Source organism: Ammospiza nelsoni, chromosome 1 (genome assembly GCF_027579445.1).
Source record: "Ammospiza nelsoni isolate bAmmNel1 chromosome 1, bAmmNel1.pri, whole genome shotgun sequence".
Lineage (NCBI taxonomy): Eukaryota > Metazoa > Chordata > Aves > Passeriformes > Passerellidae > Ammospiza > Ammospiza nelsoni.
Window position 1 is genome coordinate 67,977,544 of NC_080633.1, and position 17,614 is coordinate 67,995,157.

The following is a 17,614-nucleotide window of genomic DNA, read 5'->3' on the forward strand; positions in this document are numbered from 1 at the left end:
CCCATGACAATCACATAGGTGCTAATAAAGCAAACAGGGTCTCAGAAAGGACCACATCCCTTGCTTACCAGCAGGCCTTCATATTCTTCCTCCAGCTGATGAACTGCAGCCTTCTCCCGCTGGAAGAGAGACAGCAAACACTTAGTGAGCCTTTTACAAGTTGCCTACTTGCTGGTACTTCCTCTACAGAGTCAATATCATAATTGCAGGTGGTAACAGGCAAATGCCTGCAAGAGACATCTGTCAATAGCAGATTTGCTCCGCTGGATGACTCAGGAAGTACAAAACCAAGGCTTGGACAAACTTACTGCTCTCATGGATGTTTGGTATATATATCCAAGCCTGCACATAATCTGCAACACCAAAACAACACTTGAAACTGGATTTCTTTCTGCACCAAACTCGCACCAGCACGTCCTAGAGCAAGCTTTGGAGATTATGAACTAGTATAAATTACGATGTGAGCAGACAGCTCCACTCTTTATCCCCATTTCTATGGCTGGGAACCTGCCCAGCCCTGGAACTGGTATTCCACAGGGCAGACTATTTGAAACAGAAGGGAAAAGGGAGAAAAATCCTTTCCACTCTTCAGCTTTGTTGAGGGATCAGGGCTCCAGAACAGACTACCTTTTCTTTAGATTGAACTCTCTCTTGCCAAATAAGAGAAAAGATGAATGGAAATTAAATAAGCCTCCTCTCTCCTATACCTAACTGCTGAGCTGATAGGAGAGGAAGTTAACACGGTATTTTCAGTCACTTCTTTATTCCAATCACAAGATTCAGAGGGCAACAGAAGTCTCAGAGGAAAAAAAGAAAGAAAAATAATATCAACACATAAGAAAAGCTTTAATCTTAGCCCAGATTCGGGCATTTTTCACAGAAAAAACCTGATGACTCAAGGTTGCATCTGAACACCCACCTTATTCTTTCACTTTCTTGTTCAATATACTGAGACAGCAAGTGAGAATAATCACAGCTACTAAATTTTTATTTTAAAATTCTGAGGAATTATTGAGGAATTAAGAGTTGGAAGTGTTTGCTACCATGACACCATTGCTTTCTGAAGAGAGTATGAACTTTCCAACATTTCTTTTTTTGTAGTGGAACACCAGGTAGCCAATGCTATATAACTAGACCAAGCAAAGTGTAAGGGAGGACAGCAATTACCAGATCTGTTTTGACTTTGTCCAGGTGCCAACGATAGTCTCCGATGGCATTGTGGGTTCTCCTGTGCTCACAAATTTGTTGCTCGATGGATGCTGCTTCAAACCCCCACTTCACTTGCTCCATTTCAACCTAGGAACAAGAAACAGGATTGGTACTTCCACTTCCAACATTACTGCCTAAACTGGAGCATAAAGGAATTGAACTGAAGGCAACTGACTATGTGGTAGAGAGTAAAACTGAAATAAAGAGAAGTTCAGGACAGGATTTTACAGTTTCTTTAAATTGCCATCAATTAAACTATGTGACAGGCTCCCAAAGCAGAAGAAACAAATTAGGAAAAATATTTCAGTTGTTTAAAGTTACACTAGATGAAGCACACTCAGTAGTGTATTTTCATCTGTTGTCTTTGGACCAAACTGTTATTTTATGTTCTACAGTAAAATTACATTCTTATAACTCTGAAAACAAACCATGACTTTATCAAACAATGCTATTCATGCAATTCATGTGAAAATGCCCAATTAAGTTCTATAGCCCAGTACACCAGATTTCCATTTTAATTTTGCTCATGTAAACTTCAACAACCCCAGTTAAATGCGGTCACTCTAAAAAAACTCGACAGAATATAAACTGAAATTATTAGAAAATGTGTTTGTCCTGCATTTTAGCAACATTTATTGTAGGATGACAAGAGAAAATGTCCAGAAACAGAATTGAAAAACAGCAATACACCTGCTAATTACTAACCCAAAAACTGACTGCATTCCTTGTTTCATTTTTTTCCAAATATTAAAAACCACCTAACTTTAAATTCAGCTCCTTAAACTCCAAATCCTCTTCTATGCTGCAAAGACACACTGCAGCTCTATCTGAATGCCTGTCTATGCACATGCCCTGTAAAGAAAGAGGTATCCTAATCTTGGGTTGGAACTGAATTTGGTAATTAACAGCCTGGAGTCAAATCTCTATGAGTCAACAGATGACAATTAAGCCAGAACTCAAGCGTAGGGGTTCAAAGGCAGTGCTGAAAGTGATCCAAGAAACAAAACCATTTTTCATTCAGACATCTGAAAGTTAGAGGACTTTGACCCTTCTTGTTATATTTAAACAGTCCAAAGAGACTGTAGCAACAGTGGCAGCCGTGGCTGGCTGCCACATGCGAACAAAGGCTGTCTGGATTTCCCTGCAGTTTCCCCAGCTCTGCACTGGAAATTTGACTAACCCTCCCTACCATCTGATTCTCCTACCAGCAAACCATGCAGACAAAAACCAGAAAAACAGCAAAAAACATCAGCTGCTCAGAACTTTTTCCCGCATCTCACCACATTACTAGGAGAAACATTATCCTAATCTCAACGTGAGCAAGTAATGGGGCACAGCAAGGCACGATAGAAAGAAGCAGCATCGTGGCAAGTTCAAAATAAATTGTCCCAGTGAGGTAAGTGCTTATTGGCCCCACCTCAGCTTTCTGTAGGGATGAAGGGGAAGAGAGAGAGAGTGCCTTTGACTTTCACAGGAAGTTTAGTGTGGGAACACAGCTATAAAGCAGTTGCTTATGCTCCCTGTGTTGAGCACGGAGTGTCTGAGCAGGGCGTCACGTGGTGTCTTTGGGAGGTGCAGCCTGTTCCCCATCTTTCATTGCTGGAAGCATGCCCAGAGTCTGTCCAACACCATTCCTCAAGCCATGGCAGGTCTGACAATCAGCCTCCTCTCCCACAGCATGTGAAGAGCAATGATGTTGGCTGTGGCTGTCCAGGCACAATGCTTATACACATTACCATTCAAGGAGTGCATCTCCACTTCCCCTTCCTCCTCTAAAACATGCCATACAGAAAGACTGGACTGTAACTAGCACTCACTTAAAAATACTGCAACTCTACAGAGCTCTACCCTCCCCATTTGGTTTGCATAGGAGCCACCTGACAAATGCCAAACGCAGATAATAATGACAGAATCGCAAAGCAACAACCTAATAAAGAGAGATAAAAAAAATGCAATTTCAATTTACAAGGTGTCTGCACGTGCGACTTCAGCCACCTTGTTCCATCCTCCCTACCTGTCTCTCAGAAAAGGCTGTCCAACCACAAACTCACTACTTTCACTTCAACACACAACTCTCACTTCAGCAGCACAAAAAACAGTGCATGTTTTCCATTCCAGGTTACATCAGCAACAGCTGTGAATTGGCAAATTCGTTCTCAGAACACAACAAACAGTAGCTTCAGCATTTCTGTGTGCATTTTAGCACTGGCTTCTGAGAGCCTAGTCCCGTGGCAATCAGCTCTACCTCTCTGTGATAAAGACAGACTAGAGGGGGAGAGCAACTGTAAAACGCTGGACAATGGTTAAATCTGTGAAGATGGTCCTGTCTGTGTAAAGAGTTAAAATAAATATGAATCAAAGGAAATCTGTGCAAGGAAGGAGGGAAATATTGAGCATAATAATCTCTAACACAAATATGCCAATGTTTTTGTTACGTTAATACCTGTGTTTTATTTAGCTTTCAAATCTAACTTCTACACCTTTTCTTCTGCAAAAGACCCCAATCCATGTTTGGATTTCAGTGAGAATTCACTATATGTATAATACTGGGAGGGTAAAAAAAGGAACTTGGAATAACATGCAAGCATTCACATGGACCTTTGCTCTTCTACTGGCACCCAAAACTTTACTACATATGAGACAACATTCATAAACACCACCAAATTTTAGCATTGTCCCTGGGTTTTGCACAGATTTACCTTCTGCTGCCTCATCCAGCTTAAGCATTCACTTGTGACACGTTTTGTGTACTCATCCCAGCCCGAGCCGCTCTGAGAGGAGAAGCAGCCACCACCTTTGGAGCTGGCCCTCCTGGCGCGGGGAACGCTGATGGCTTTGTACAGGGCACGCATCTGCTCCTGGAGCTGAAGCAGCCTGAAAGGGAAGCAAACACTTAGTGTCTGTGAGCAAAACACCCAGAAAACACACAAACAATGCAATTTGTCTCTCCTACTGGACCACCAACTATTCAAAACAAAGTGTTGAAAGCAAAGACTGTGGAAAAAATATTCGGATTAAGATTTCATGGAGACAACTAAGGGGTCAATTTCTATCAGAAATATGTTACTGCAAGACCCTTCTCCATGTTAATGTGACCAAACAGATTTAGTTGCACCTTACTGATTTCTATTACGTCCTCAACACCAAGGAAGGTGAGCACTTGAGGCACCACAAACTTTTATCAGTCACATTCCCGACCCCAACCCTTCCCTGACAATACCTTTTCTGATACATGTCACAGGGCTGGCCCATCTGCCTCATCTCTCTGATCAGCCCATCCAGGATGTCCATTTGGTCATTTGCCTGTGCAAAACACTCTTCCAGATCCCTGTTCCCTCTAAGTGGGACGCCATCCCCATATTTCAATTCCTAATGAAAAAAGCAGATGGGAGATTAATTTAAATATTCATCATCTAAGCCTCCTTTGTTTGTCTTAAAAAAGGTGTTGTGAAGACTGGGGTTTTTTTTAGGAAGCATGATAAGTTTCAGGTCTCTGACTGCCAGTTTTAACTGGCAGAAGGTTGATGATCCACAGTCACTGAAAAGCGCTTATTAAAATAAAATATGGAAGAAAATTATTAAAATGTAGCTATCAAACAAAACTTTCCATAAAGGGCAGCAGATCTTGATGTTTATTTCAGTGGAACTAAGGCTTCACATGATGTGCTAACTTCTTAAGACATCGTGCTTTTGTGTTCAGAAGATGAGAAGGAAACACTGTCTTAGTAGGAGAGAGTAGATATTGCTCCTGATTTTCCACAAGGTTCCCTGAGGTTCTAAGACCTCCCCTCCTGCAAAAACACAAGCAGGACAGTCTGCCTGCATCCAGCTCCATGCCCCATCACATTTGCATCCCACCTTATCACTCAAAGTCTAGGCAAATTCTCCATGCACCCTCTCAGTGCAGTTGGACCAACATGGCCATGGTGTTCCAACCAGGGAGATGTGGCTCTGTGACCTTACTGCACACTGACACAGCCATGCTGAGCAAAGCACAATACAGCTGTGACCTGATTTTCCAAATAAAATATTATGGACCTCATTGCTCTATCCCTTAGAAAGAAAAGAAAGAAACAAAGCAGGCAACGCATGTTGTGGCACCAAGCTGGAAGTAAACATCTCTTTCTTTCAACTTCACTGGAATAATATTAACCCCGAACAAAAGGCAGTATTTACTCTGGCATTGATTTTTGTATAAACATGCTCACACATCCTGTATCTCTGAAAAGGAAATGAACTCCTAACCACAGAGTTCATTTCTGAAAAAATTTTCTGTCCACAGAGGGTCCAAAAGTGTGCATTAAATCACTTCTACTGCCAGGACTGTTGAAGTGTTTCACATCTCAGTGGCCTCAGCAGCAGGATGCACTCACCACCCTGCACCTCCTCTGCTTCAGCAGGAACAGAGGACACCCCATGTTTGCCAGGAGTGAATTTAGCATCAGTGAGTAACCCGCCTCTAGGCACTCGGGGTTTGTACCAGAGTAGCATACTGCAGAGGTTATGTGTATGTATTTGAGCTGAAACAGCCAGGAAAACTTTAGTCTGGTTTCATTTACTTCTTTGGGAATTATCTGGAAGAATAAAATGAAGGTAATGAAGGTATTTCCTAAGGTGAGTCAGGTTCATTATGGCCCTGAAAACAATGGCAATATTCTACAGAACACACTAAGAGAGTGTAAGTAGTCATTAATAACAGATGTGAACACTGACAGCGGTCCTGATCTAAAACTGAAAAATAAGATGCAGTAGAACCTGTTTGAGGGTGGGTTTGTTGGTTTGTTGTTTTTTTTTTTTTTAATTAAGAAGACCCCTTTCATTAACCAGATGCATTTCAATTGGTTTTACTGAACAGTGTACAGAGGGAAGAAAGTGACCTAAGAAGGAGGTATGTCATCCCACTCCCTGTTGCCTCACACAAACAGCTGACAGGGGAGAAAGGAGATGAAGAAGCAGAGCCTGTGAGTCCAGATAACAGCACAGAATATGTATGTAATATTCATAATCAGTTTGGATAAGGAGAACAAGAAGCACTCACGGGCTGTACTATGAGCTCAGCTCGCGTCAGGCAATCCGAACAGTTTTGCAAAAGCTCCTGGATGGTGTTCTGGCGTCTGGACATGGTACAGGTCCCATTCTGACTGTTGTGGGGGAGAAGAAGATGATGAAGTAAATACAGAGCAATTGCACGTTTTGAAGAAATACAAGAAACACAAATTCAGAACACTTAAGAGAAGTTACACGGAATAATCCACCTCATATAGGTTCACAGAGACACACACACTTCAACTGCACTGGGAAATTTTAATGACAGTTCCATGATGGCAGAGCCACTTTATAGTCCTGCAACAGGAGGCACGGACTGACTTTCCCACAGGACAGAGTAGAATGTGGAAACTGGCATGCCATAAAGGAGAAAGTTTTTCTTCCAGCACAGGTATTTGCTGCTTTGATAGACAAAACTTTGGCAGCATTACAGCGAGAATAAATTATTCACAATCTTTGTTAAAGTCAATACATTAGAGCATAGCCTTTGTGTGATGTAATTGTTCATGTTATCACACCAGCCATCAAATGTCAGGGCACACAAGGAAAGCAGGATCCTCAGCTAGGCAAGCACAGGAGCACACAAGTCCATACAAGTGTAAGAAGGGCCCTTTTATCAGCAGAAATGCACAAAGCTAGTGCAGTGTCTTGGGAATTAATTGCAAGATACACAAGCCACTGCAAAAAGAGATGTAGAACCCAGAGTCAGAGGACATGCTTTCTTACAAATACATAAAGCATGAGTTTGGAGTCTCCAAGTAAAACTCCAAAACTAAACACACTAGTGAGGGGAAGAACAAGTCAGGTAATGGGGTCTTCATTGTTGTCTTGCACATAATCTACTGCATTCATACTGCCAGAATGTGAATTTGCCAGCATTTAGGATTCAGCCATCAAAGTGAGCCGCTGTAGTTAAATGGAGGTGAGGTGTTCAAGTGAGGAACCATTCCTTGGTGATGGGATCAGACCTCCCAAGCAAGCCCAGGCAGCTCCTAAACCCAAACACTTGCCAGTGAAACTAAGACAAACCTAACTAACAGACAGTGAGAGCTAAGGTGTTTCTAAGCCTTGCCTGGTTTTCTAACTCCTGTGCTCACAGTAGATAACCCTTTCCATTACAAATCACTGAAGAGACATTCCTTACAACACTAATGCCAACAAGAGCACCAGTGTGAACCTGTCCAACTCGGAGCCAGCAGGCAATCTGGATTCAACGGAAATCTTTCCACTGACTTGAACAGACTCTGACCATCCTTCACAAAAGGAATTGTGACAATGAAATAGCAGAACTGTCCTAGGCAAAATTACTGGAGTAGTGAGAAACATTTAATATTTTTAAGAGCTCTTCTGCAGCATGAGCTTTTGATGCACCAGCAGCCTGCCATCCTCCTATCAGCTCATCTGGAACAAACAGAAAAGTTTTGAGCAACTTTTCAGCAACTTCACCCATACCAGGGAACGGACCCTCAGAGGTGCAGAGACAAAACTGCAGAGTCACTGAGTGACATGAAACAAGATGTACACATGCAGCCCCCAGCTGGTGCTGTGACCCCTTGGCTGCACAAACTCTGCTCCCCACTGTGCTATGCACCCCTGCGTGTCTTGGAAACTGCTTAAAGAAAACAATTATGGAAAATAACGTACGGGTCTGATTTTGTGCCAGGCTTTGTGTCAGCTTCCTTTTCTAAATCATTCCTTCTCCTTAGGCATCACTGCTGTATTTAGATATAGAAATATCTGACTGCATCTGAAATTTACATTTAATTACACCCACAATTATTCTCATGAATGAAACATAATAAAAAAGAGAGAGGAACATTCCAAGCAATTTTCTCTTTTTAGAACACTGGAAGAGTTTTTTTCTTGAATCACTTTTTCCATCATGTTCTGGCAGCTACAAATGCTGGATATCCATTGAAGTCAAATAAAGTATAGAAGGTGACCAGATTTATACTGTAACCAGTCAGTCTATCTCCACTGGCTTCAGGATAACTTCGCTGAACTCAAAGACATTACTCCACCATGACAAGAGGTCTAAACAACAGCTATTATAGTTAACAGGGTAAGAAATTGTGAAAAAAAAAGCTATTTTCAAATAAATCAAACTATTAAATTAAAATACAAACAAGTAGAAATACAAGTATTTTGTGTTCATTCTAATGATGTTTGAATGCCACATCCGTAATTATTGCCCAAATAATTAAAAAAATTGAAAACCTGAAGATAGCTAAATATAGACGCACAAAACTGTTTCAAAGGCAGGAGCAGAAGCCTTGAAATGAGAGGCTTAAGTACACCCTATCTAGGTCTTCAAATACAGTAACAACAAGTTACTTGTTTACAGTTCATAGGGACCTTCACAAGAAGAAAGCAGTACATATTTACAGCTCTCCAATCCAGCAGATAAAGATATAACCAAAATAGTGGCAGAAGCTGGAGCCATACAAATTGAAAACAGAAAAGAGCACACTATATTATTAATGCTTTCTTTGTTGTTAAAAATTTAACCAGTTTTGCCAGTGAAAAAACAGAAGTAAATCCCATGATAATGATAAAAAGGTCATGGCCTGTTAGAGGCATTTGCTTTCAACTCTGTCAGAAGACCAGAGCTACATGGAGTAATCAGAAGCATAGGAGCTGATGTTTGATGCCATAGCTCCACCAAGCCAACAGAAATCAAGAATTTCAAATCTGAAGGGGATTTAGCTCTACAAACACACCCAAGGGCATAAATCAATCTCTGAACTTTAAAAATAAAAATACTTGGTGAGACAGCACCTTAACAGGCATATACTGATGTTGATACATCAGATGGCACTAGCACAGTCCCACAGGGACACATCTTCAATACTTTTCACCCTTGTGACAGGAAGGTACTCCATTAGAAGTTTCAAAGTCCTTCAGTGTAATCTACCTCTTAATGAAGCCAACAGGCCTTTAATGGGGACGAGCAGATCAAAGCAGAAACTCCAGTTCAGAGTAACAAGACAACCAACCTTGAGGCAGTAGGAAACAGACAGCCAAAGTAAAACCATATCCAGCACAGAAAATACTGGACCAAAGAAACTGAGGCAAGCCCGGAACATGCTGGACAGGCAAGAACAAAGCTGGATTTTTAAAATAAAAACATGTAACCTACATGTTACATAAAAATATATTTATGTCCCTTAGAAAAATGTAGGATACCAACAATCCTCAGAAAACACAGATTAAGTGGGTTACATTACATGGTATTTTGTCAATGTCTCTCTTGTTTTGTTTGATTTTGTTTACATTAAACTGAATGAGTTTAGAGTAATGTTTGGTCATTTTAACACCTACTGCTGCTATGACAATTCGATTTAACTCTGGCAGCATCTAAACCTCACACCTATGAATAGAATCCTGTTGTATCCAACACTGTGGGCACACCATGCAGTGAAAATATGGGCAGATTTTTCATTTGTTTTACTGCACCCCTGCAAATGCAGCATATGTTATCAACCATTCCAGCAGAACTGGCAAGAACTGGAAGCTGGTCTTTTAGAAGGACTCATAACAAGAGTGCAGGGTCTATCACTAATAAATATATACATTTGCAATAGCCTGACTATTTGCTGTGCTGCTTTGGTTTTGTAAACCCTGCAGAACAGTGCTGAGGGAAACAGACTGGACTGCTTCTGACCTTAGCTACGTATTTGTCCCTACAACTCACTTTAGACCATGGCACTTATTTGGAAGGCAACTCATGAATTTCAAAAAGGTCCTACTAAGCAGAGCTCTTCATTAAAATAATTTTAATAGTCATTAACTATTAAAGGAACAAAGGAAAATAAAAGGGGATAGTGCCTTTGTTTTAAAATTATGAAAACACTTCAAAACACAGATTAATTGCTTTTACTTGGGATGTTGAAACGGCCTGTTGCTCTCCACTGTCAGGAGAGCCCTAGGAAAGGCATAGCATCTCCCAGTCGTCCTTGTGTACAGGAGCCACCCTTTTCAGTGCATGTCAAGGCAGAACTCATTGCTCCCTTGCTATTCCACCCTCCTGCTCTCCCTGAGAAATGAGAGGACAGCCCAACCCCTGCTGCCACTGGGATTTGGGCAGGATAGCAGCTCAGCCAACACCTCCCTGCTGAAAAATATCCCAACTGAGCTAAATCCAGTCATTACTGTTGAATCCCCAGTGTCTGAACTGGGATTTGTGTTTAACTGATGAGCAGTACCCGTGATCCTTACAAGACCCCCAGCTCTACTGAAACAAGAAAGAACTACTCCTGCTTTTCCTTTAAAAGGGACTGAGAAACGTGTTCAAGGCCATATGATGAGTTATGAGCATAGAGACAGACATGTCAGCAGTGCCCACCTCCCCAGAACACAGCAGGGCTGGGTACTGCTGGCACCAATTTATTCAAGCAGTCAAAAAATTATCCTAAGGGATGTGTTTCGAATACACCAAATATCTTCTCTAAAATACCTTCAGCTTGCACCCTCACAGCCCACTGTGGGAGCTGATATCACTGCAGAACCCAAGGGGCAAGGAAACCAGCTACCTTCTGCTTTCTCATTTGCCTCCTGCAAGACCTGCACAGCCCAGCACAAACACCTCCACTGTGGGGGCTGCTCTGGTGTCTGCCTTTGCTACTGCACATCCAGAGCTGCTGGGCTATCCAGAGTGTGATACAGAAGCAGGGCAAAGGAGACACAGAAACACATCCAGCAATTCTGAGGAGCCTTCCCACAGCTTCACAAATCCCTAAGCTTTGGGAGGTTGCACAAAAAGGTTGCTCTTGTCCTGAAGATACTATTTAAAATTAATTAGAATACTCTTTGTAAAATTTTCCAGGCCCTCCACAAAACTTCCAGCCCTTTAAAAATTCAAAGCTTTTTAGTTTTTTTTATTCATTCAAAAAATGGAGGAAGCTTTAGAAGAAAGTCTTTTAGCAGATCCAGAATATTGAATGGTTCCTGTAATTCAACAAGAGCAAAAAAAAAATGTGCTTCTTTTTCTTCACACTTCCCATCCCCCTCCACACAAACCTGTTTGAACAAGCAAAAGATTCATAAAGGGATTACCTGGTATGCCCAGGGTAGGCAAGTCAGAAGAAAAACCTGACCTGGAATCTGCATTCCCAGCACAGAGCTGCGCATACCACCGCCCATCTGCCACCACCTGCCAGCTGGGTGTGTGTGTGTGATGGAAAATACAACGGCACAAAGGTGGTGAATCACGACATCCATAAGAAAATAACCAGGAGTTGAAATGCTGCAGTCCAGCTTTCTCCCTCCTGCCTCAAAGGAGGTGAATACAAACTGTCAAATCATCAAGAGTTCTCCCCGTATGTCTCTGCTCTAACTAGAACCAGTTTTGGCACACCACAGCCTCACCAAACTAGTCTCATCTGCCAAGTATGCACATAGACTAGGGCTTCCATGATGGCTGGAAACCTCAAAAGACCTCTGCAACTGGCACAATCAGGTTCTAAATACCATTTAAAATGTGCAAAAATCTAGTAGTCACTAGAGAATTATTGAATTGTTAGGACCCCCGAGGCTTAGTGCCTTTGCAGCGCGCAGGGTTTCACAAGGGATCGTGCCACACCTGCTCACAGCAAGTCCTCATGCATTTTCCCAGCGGTATGAATCACCAGGAGCGACAGAACGGTTCCCAAGGGCCGTGCCTGCCCGATGGAGCAGGCTGCTCACACGCTGCCTCTCCCACCTCCGCCGCTGGGACAGGGAGGTGCCAAACGCCGGCTCCAGCCCGGACCATGGAAACACACCTCTGCTGCTCCACAGGCAGCAAAGCCCCTGCTCCTGACAAGAGGCTCTCACACCTGCACGTCCCTGCGGAACAGAGACCTGGGAAAGGCTCAGCCTGGGTCTCCTCTCACGGCGAGGCAGCATTTCCCTGCCAGCCTGAGCGCGGCGCAGGCTCCGCGGCAGGGCAGGTGTTCCGCAGCAATATTCAGACACATTCCTCCCTCCCTCCCTCCCTCCCGCGCCGTCTGAGCAGTCGGAGGGAAAGCTACCACGCCAGATCTACCACCGCTCAGCTCAGCCAGGACTCCACAGATCCTTGCGAGGCTGATGGGAAAGGCAAAAGTGTGGCTTTGAGTCGGTTTTCTCCACGTTTACTTTGTTTCTTGGCTCCTCAAAGTAATGCCAGGGCAGGGCAGGTAATTGTCTAACTCCTTTTCTAAGCACAGAAGTTACATTAATCCTTAAGTAGAACTGTGTAAATTAATTTATGTTCATAAATTCAGTGACCGTGAATCCTAGGCTATTTTTCCCCCCTAATCTCAGCAATGACAAATAAAACTGCACAGCTTTGCATTTTTTTCTTTTCTCTCATGGTTTATCAGATTTTCTATCTCCATAGCAAAGACATTGATAAATATTTGACTGATGAATTGGCAGTTTAGCAGCGTGTGAGTCACTGTCAAGCTGAGTATCTGTACTCCGGGCCAAGCTCATCCAAGTTCCCAAGCCAGAAGAAACAGGGAATGTTGTAAAAGCACCTTGCTGAGCCCTAAGGGTAGGGAGCGTCCCATATTGCTCTGTGAGTAATGTAATGCTCAGCACAGACTTGTTTGGCAGAATACGCCCCAAAACTTACAAGACTAGACCCTAACTTGAATCCTGCTGCATTTAAAAATTAGGGTAGAGTGATCTTCCCCATGGAAAAAAGAAGCCTTCGTTTTCTGAGTTCAGTAGTTGTCACTAAACTTTGACACTGAATATGTCAGGCTAAATGTAGTCAATAAAACCAGTTCAATAATGATGGCCCTGGTCGCAATAGCACAACATGCAGAGCATTTAGTGGATTTTCTGCACACAAACACGTACAAAATCTGGCAAAACTGCTTTTTTCATTAACTGACAATAAACCACTTGTTTTGAGATACATTTTAACGTGTATCAGCCCTGCTTAAAAATAAACCTATGCAACTCAGTAAGGTGGCAAACACACATACTCTGTTGCAAAAAAAATATTTGAAGTATTCGGGATGGTCAGATTTTTGCACATAAAACAATAAGTAAATGCTTTTTTTAATTTTTTTTTTTTTTGTCATCTCAATAATTACTGTCTTTAGTTCCTCTCGGAAATCTCACAATAAAGTGAACAGGAACTTTCATTGCAATCTCCTTGCCAGACATACCTCCCCAGAAAGGAGATATGAATATTATGTTATAAAAAGCAAATTAAAGAATGTTGATATAAGGTTGTTAACCTCTCAATCAGGTCTGTCCTTTCCACCCTTGCTACACCACCACTGAATGCTACAGAAAGAAGAGCCTAACAAACTACAGACAGGCTTAAAATATGTAACTGTAACCAAAGAATGCTAAATTAAAGGAAAGCACTTCTCCTCTAGTGAAAGTTGGGAGTGATATGGAAATCACCCTGCTGAATCCAAATAGAGTCGCAACAGTGAAAAGTGAGGGAAAAGAGAACTGCTGGGATGTAACACGCGCTGCCATTCATTTTTCATGGCTGTCTCTTGTAAATAGGTAAAGGTAAGTAAAGGTAAATCTTGTAAAGGTATTTGCAATGAAGCATGACCAGCAAAACAAATCCTCACACAGGCAGCACAGAAATGGCATTTTGGAGTCCTAGTGTGTGCACTCACCAGTGCTACAGTACTGTATTGTTCTTATTCTATAGCAATAAATAGATAGAATCATACTGCTGTATTGGTAACTGGATGTGTTCTAGCTGCAACTCATTGTAACTAACTTACCTATGCACACAACAAACTGAAAGTCAAACAAAGAACTAAAACTAAGAACTGGGCAAAGTAATAAAAAATCCGTAGAATGCAAGAATTTCATTCATTCAGTGGTCCTCTAGCAACTGGTTTGACTCACATAAGCTGAACGCTCTGTGCTCTCTAGGATAACCCTAATTCTCTATGGCCACTTATGGATCTGCTTAATTTTAAAAAGCCTGCCTTTTCTCATCTGCTGTTTATTTACTATGTATGTTTAATTCCCGCCCTTTTGCAATCTAATTATGTACTATCCATAAAATTAGGGCTTAAATTCTAATACAGCATACATGACAGGGCTTCTGCATCAATTTCTGAGTCACTGGCATCCATAATGAGACAAACAGACTTAATACAGCCATTCCACATGCACAGACCAGTCATCACCAGCTGTGCTTTGTGATGGTGCTGTACCATACATCAGCACTGCTTCCTTCAGTGACTCTAACTGCTGCCTGCTTTTCAGTCCTGTGAACTCCCAGACAAGGAGACAAATGGAGAAGTCTTCATGATTACTGCACTCTGCAGAAAGTCCTTGTCAGACTTGATGTGCCCAGATTGCTGCATCCATGAGAACAGGCATTCTCCAAGCCAGGATTCACAGCTGGCACCCTGCCTACAATATCTTGACTGTTCTCACAGCACCAGGGCAAGCAGAAGGTTAAAAAGGTAAGAGGCAAGGAGAGCAGACCGGTGTTGCTTGTCATTTATCTCTGCCCCTCTGCCACCAAATGTTAGGGATGGCTCCATAAAAGATCATGACTTAAACTCCCAGGCCTCGCACAAGCTAGAAACAAACTCAAAAATTAACAAGAGGACATTTCCCACTACTTAAAATGGTTTTATAGCCCTAGTTATGCAACTAGTTGGGGAAGGCAGAGCCTGGGTGTACGGGGTACAAAGCAATTCACTTGAGTTCAGCTTGTTTTGCGTCACTGAGCGAAGCAGGGGTTTATCAGCACAGACCAGTTGGGTCAATAGAGCCAGCACCGACCCATTTACAGCCCTCAGTGCAAACGGGAGACATCGCTGCTTTTAGTCCTGCTACTCTCTTCAAGGAGAGTCACCACTAGAAGTGTTTTTTTTTTTACAAGTTCTTCGCTTGCATTTAAAAGCCTTTTAGAGAAGTTAAGACGCCTCAGGGAGGAACAGCAAAAGGAAACTTGCGAGCTCGCACATCTAGGGAATCCCACCGCGAGCGGGCTCACGGCAGCTGTCCAGGGCGGCCCCGAGGGAGCGGGACCGGCAGGACCCGCACCTACCCGTATCCATCGGAGGCGTAGTCCCCCCCGTAGGTCTTCTGGTAGTAGTAGGTCTTGTGGGAGGTGTGCGTGTGGGTGCCGCCGCCGCCGCCGCCGCCGCCGCCCCCGACATGGGAGCTCATCTCGTAGCGCAGGTCGGTGCCCGACTCGGCCCGGGCCATGCGGCCCAGCGTGTTGATGCGCGGGTGGGAGCCGCCGTTGACGCTCATGGCGGCGGGGGAGCCGCCCGGGGCCGCGCGAGGCGAGCGGCAAAGCGACGGGGACACCGAGCCGCACCCGACGGCACGAAAAGCATTCACGGCCGGCAGCGCCCGCCGCCGAGCCGCCGCTCCCTCGCGGTGCGCCGGGGAAGGGCCGGGGAAGGGCCGGGAGGCGGCGGTGCGGGGGCCGCAGGTGAGGCAGGGCAGGAGCGCGGAGCGGAGCCGGGCGGGCGGCGAAGGCTGCTGGCGGCGGCGGCAAGAGCAGAGGTCCCGTCCCGTCCCGTCCCCTCCCCGCCGGCGGAGGAAAGGCGAGGCCACACCTTTCCGTGGTGGTTTTAAGCGGCGCTCCTGGGCGTGGGGCCGCGCCTCGCCTGCGCGCTCCGCGCCTCCTCGGCGGCCGCCCCGGGCTGGGCCGCGGCCCCGGCCCCGGCCCCCGCCCCGCCGCGCTGCCGCTCCCCGGTAGCCGCCCGGCCTCTGTCACCGCCGCACCGGTGTTCGCAGCACCTCTCCCGGTGCGTGTGCCGCCCTCAGGAGTCGCCAGCCGAGGTTGGAGTCCGCTGGAAACTCCCGACCTGTGTCTGCCCTGTGTCTGCGGGCTGGGCTCCGAAGCCGCGGAGCACGGAGCGGCTGGTCCGAGGGCTGGGAGCGCTGCGGGGAGGATGGACAGGGCCAGAGTGCCCTCGACGCCGAACACCTCCGTGCCTCTCCGGAAAGAACCCGGCGCCTGAGCGAGGCAGCGCTGGGTAAATCGGCACCATTCCGTCGAGAATGGGTCTGCTCCACTGGCAGCTGCCCTCTGCCCTGCTCAGCACAGGGTGTTGATACACGTCGGGAAAACGATGTGTGTGTTTCATCAATTCCAAAATACACAGGGTCCCACATTCAGGAGGGGGCTTTGGACACTCCAAGCCCAGAGCATTTCTGAAAATGGGCTGAAATTTGTGCCCCAGTGCATGAAATGTTGGACTGGTGCTATGCTCTGACTGCATTTGTTCTGAGAAAGAAGATATGCAGAAACAGGCATTTAAACTTGTCTTTTCTCCTCAGATTTTCTTGATTCCTGCCTTCCAGTGCTGTGAAAGTTGTGTTTAACTTTCAAATAGGCCGTATCTTAGGAGACAAAGTCATTTTAACACATCCATGCCGGTACAGGGTGTTGGCAAAGGCATTTGCTGTCAGATGCCCAGAGGGGCCTTTGCTGCCAGGCAGTGACCATCGGATTAGTCTCAAGTCTCAACTGAGCACCAATTCTTATCTAGTTTCAGTGGCACTGCCTCAGCTGGTCTGGCCACTTGTCCATGGTGTTGGAAAATGAAGATGGCCAGTTTTTAAGAAGCAGCAGTCACTCATGAATAACTGTGCCAGGCTTTTCTGAAGTACTCCTGAGGCTTCCATCCCATGTGCAGTACCTGAGCCAGCCATATCACCCACCTGATGCTCTGTGACAGCACACCTGCTGGAACATTTTAAAATTTGTGTAGCAGCCCATACCAGGCATAAATTCTTGAACCTGTTTCTGTCTTTTCTGCACTCCTCATTTTCCTGCTATTTTAAACCCAAGTGATAGGTCATGGGACAGTAAGTAAGAACTAGATAAACCTATCAAAGGACAAGATTTCCAAAACTATTCAAGAGAAAACTGAACTTGTGCAGTTTTCCCGAGCACCACTGAAACTGCTGGAGGTCTGTGGGAGCACCATGGCACAGGGCACATGAGAACCTGCCCTGCTGCTGGAGGTGATGGGCAAAGTGTGGCACAGAGGAGCCATAAGAGCTCCTCCAAGCAAACGTGGGGTTGCTTGGTCCTGAAGAACATCCTGGTGGCACCGCCCGGAGCTGTAAAGAGCGCTACGAAGAGGCAGAATGCAAGATGGCTTATTATATGTGAAGTCATGCAGGGACTTTTATATTGTAATATATATGCTGTATTATATGTAACATGAATCACTGCATATGAGTGAATATATATATATATATGTATACAGGCATACTTATATTTGGGTATATATGTGGATTTGGGATGCTGTTTTGAATACAGATTACATCTGCACGATTGGATGGTTTGACATTACATTTCAAAGCCGTAAGGGAGCAGAATACAAAATGAGGATGAGTAAGAAAAACAAATATAGAGGCTTAATGCTGT

General features: G+C 44.5%; 1 protein-coding gene across 3 annotated transcripts in view; it reads right to left on the reverse strand.

The window, feature by feature from the left end:
• Positions 1–15,757, reverse strand: part of DSP (desmoplakin) — a 39,133-nt gene extending 23,376 nt beyond the window's left edge. For 2 of the 3 annotated variants that reach the window (XM_059475519.1, XM_059475502.1), the window contains exons 1-6: positions 15,269–15,757; positions 6,248–6,350; positions 4,430–4,578; positions 3,909–4,083; positions 1,168–1,296; positions 69–119 (exon numbers count right to left, since the gene is read on the reverse strand). In XM_059475519.1, coding sequence (XP_059331502.1) covers positions 69–119; positions 1,168–1,296; positions 3,909–4,083; positions 4,430–4,578; positions 6,248–6,350; positions 15,269–15,477 — 816 coding nt within the window. In that variant the 5' untranslated portion in view covers positions 15,478–15,757. The remainder of the gene's footprint in view (positions 1–68; positions 120–1,167; positions 1,297–3,908; positions 4,084–4,429; positions 4,579–6,247; positions 6,351–15,268) is intronic. The other variant, XM_059475510.1, reaches the window with a different exon arrangement.
• Between the last annotated feature and the right edge of the window lie 1,857 nt (positions 15,758–17,614).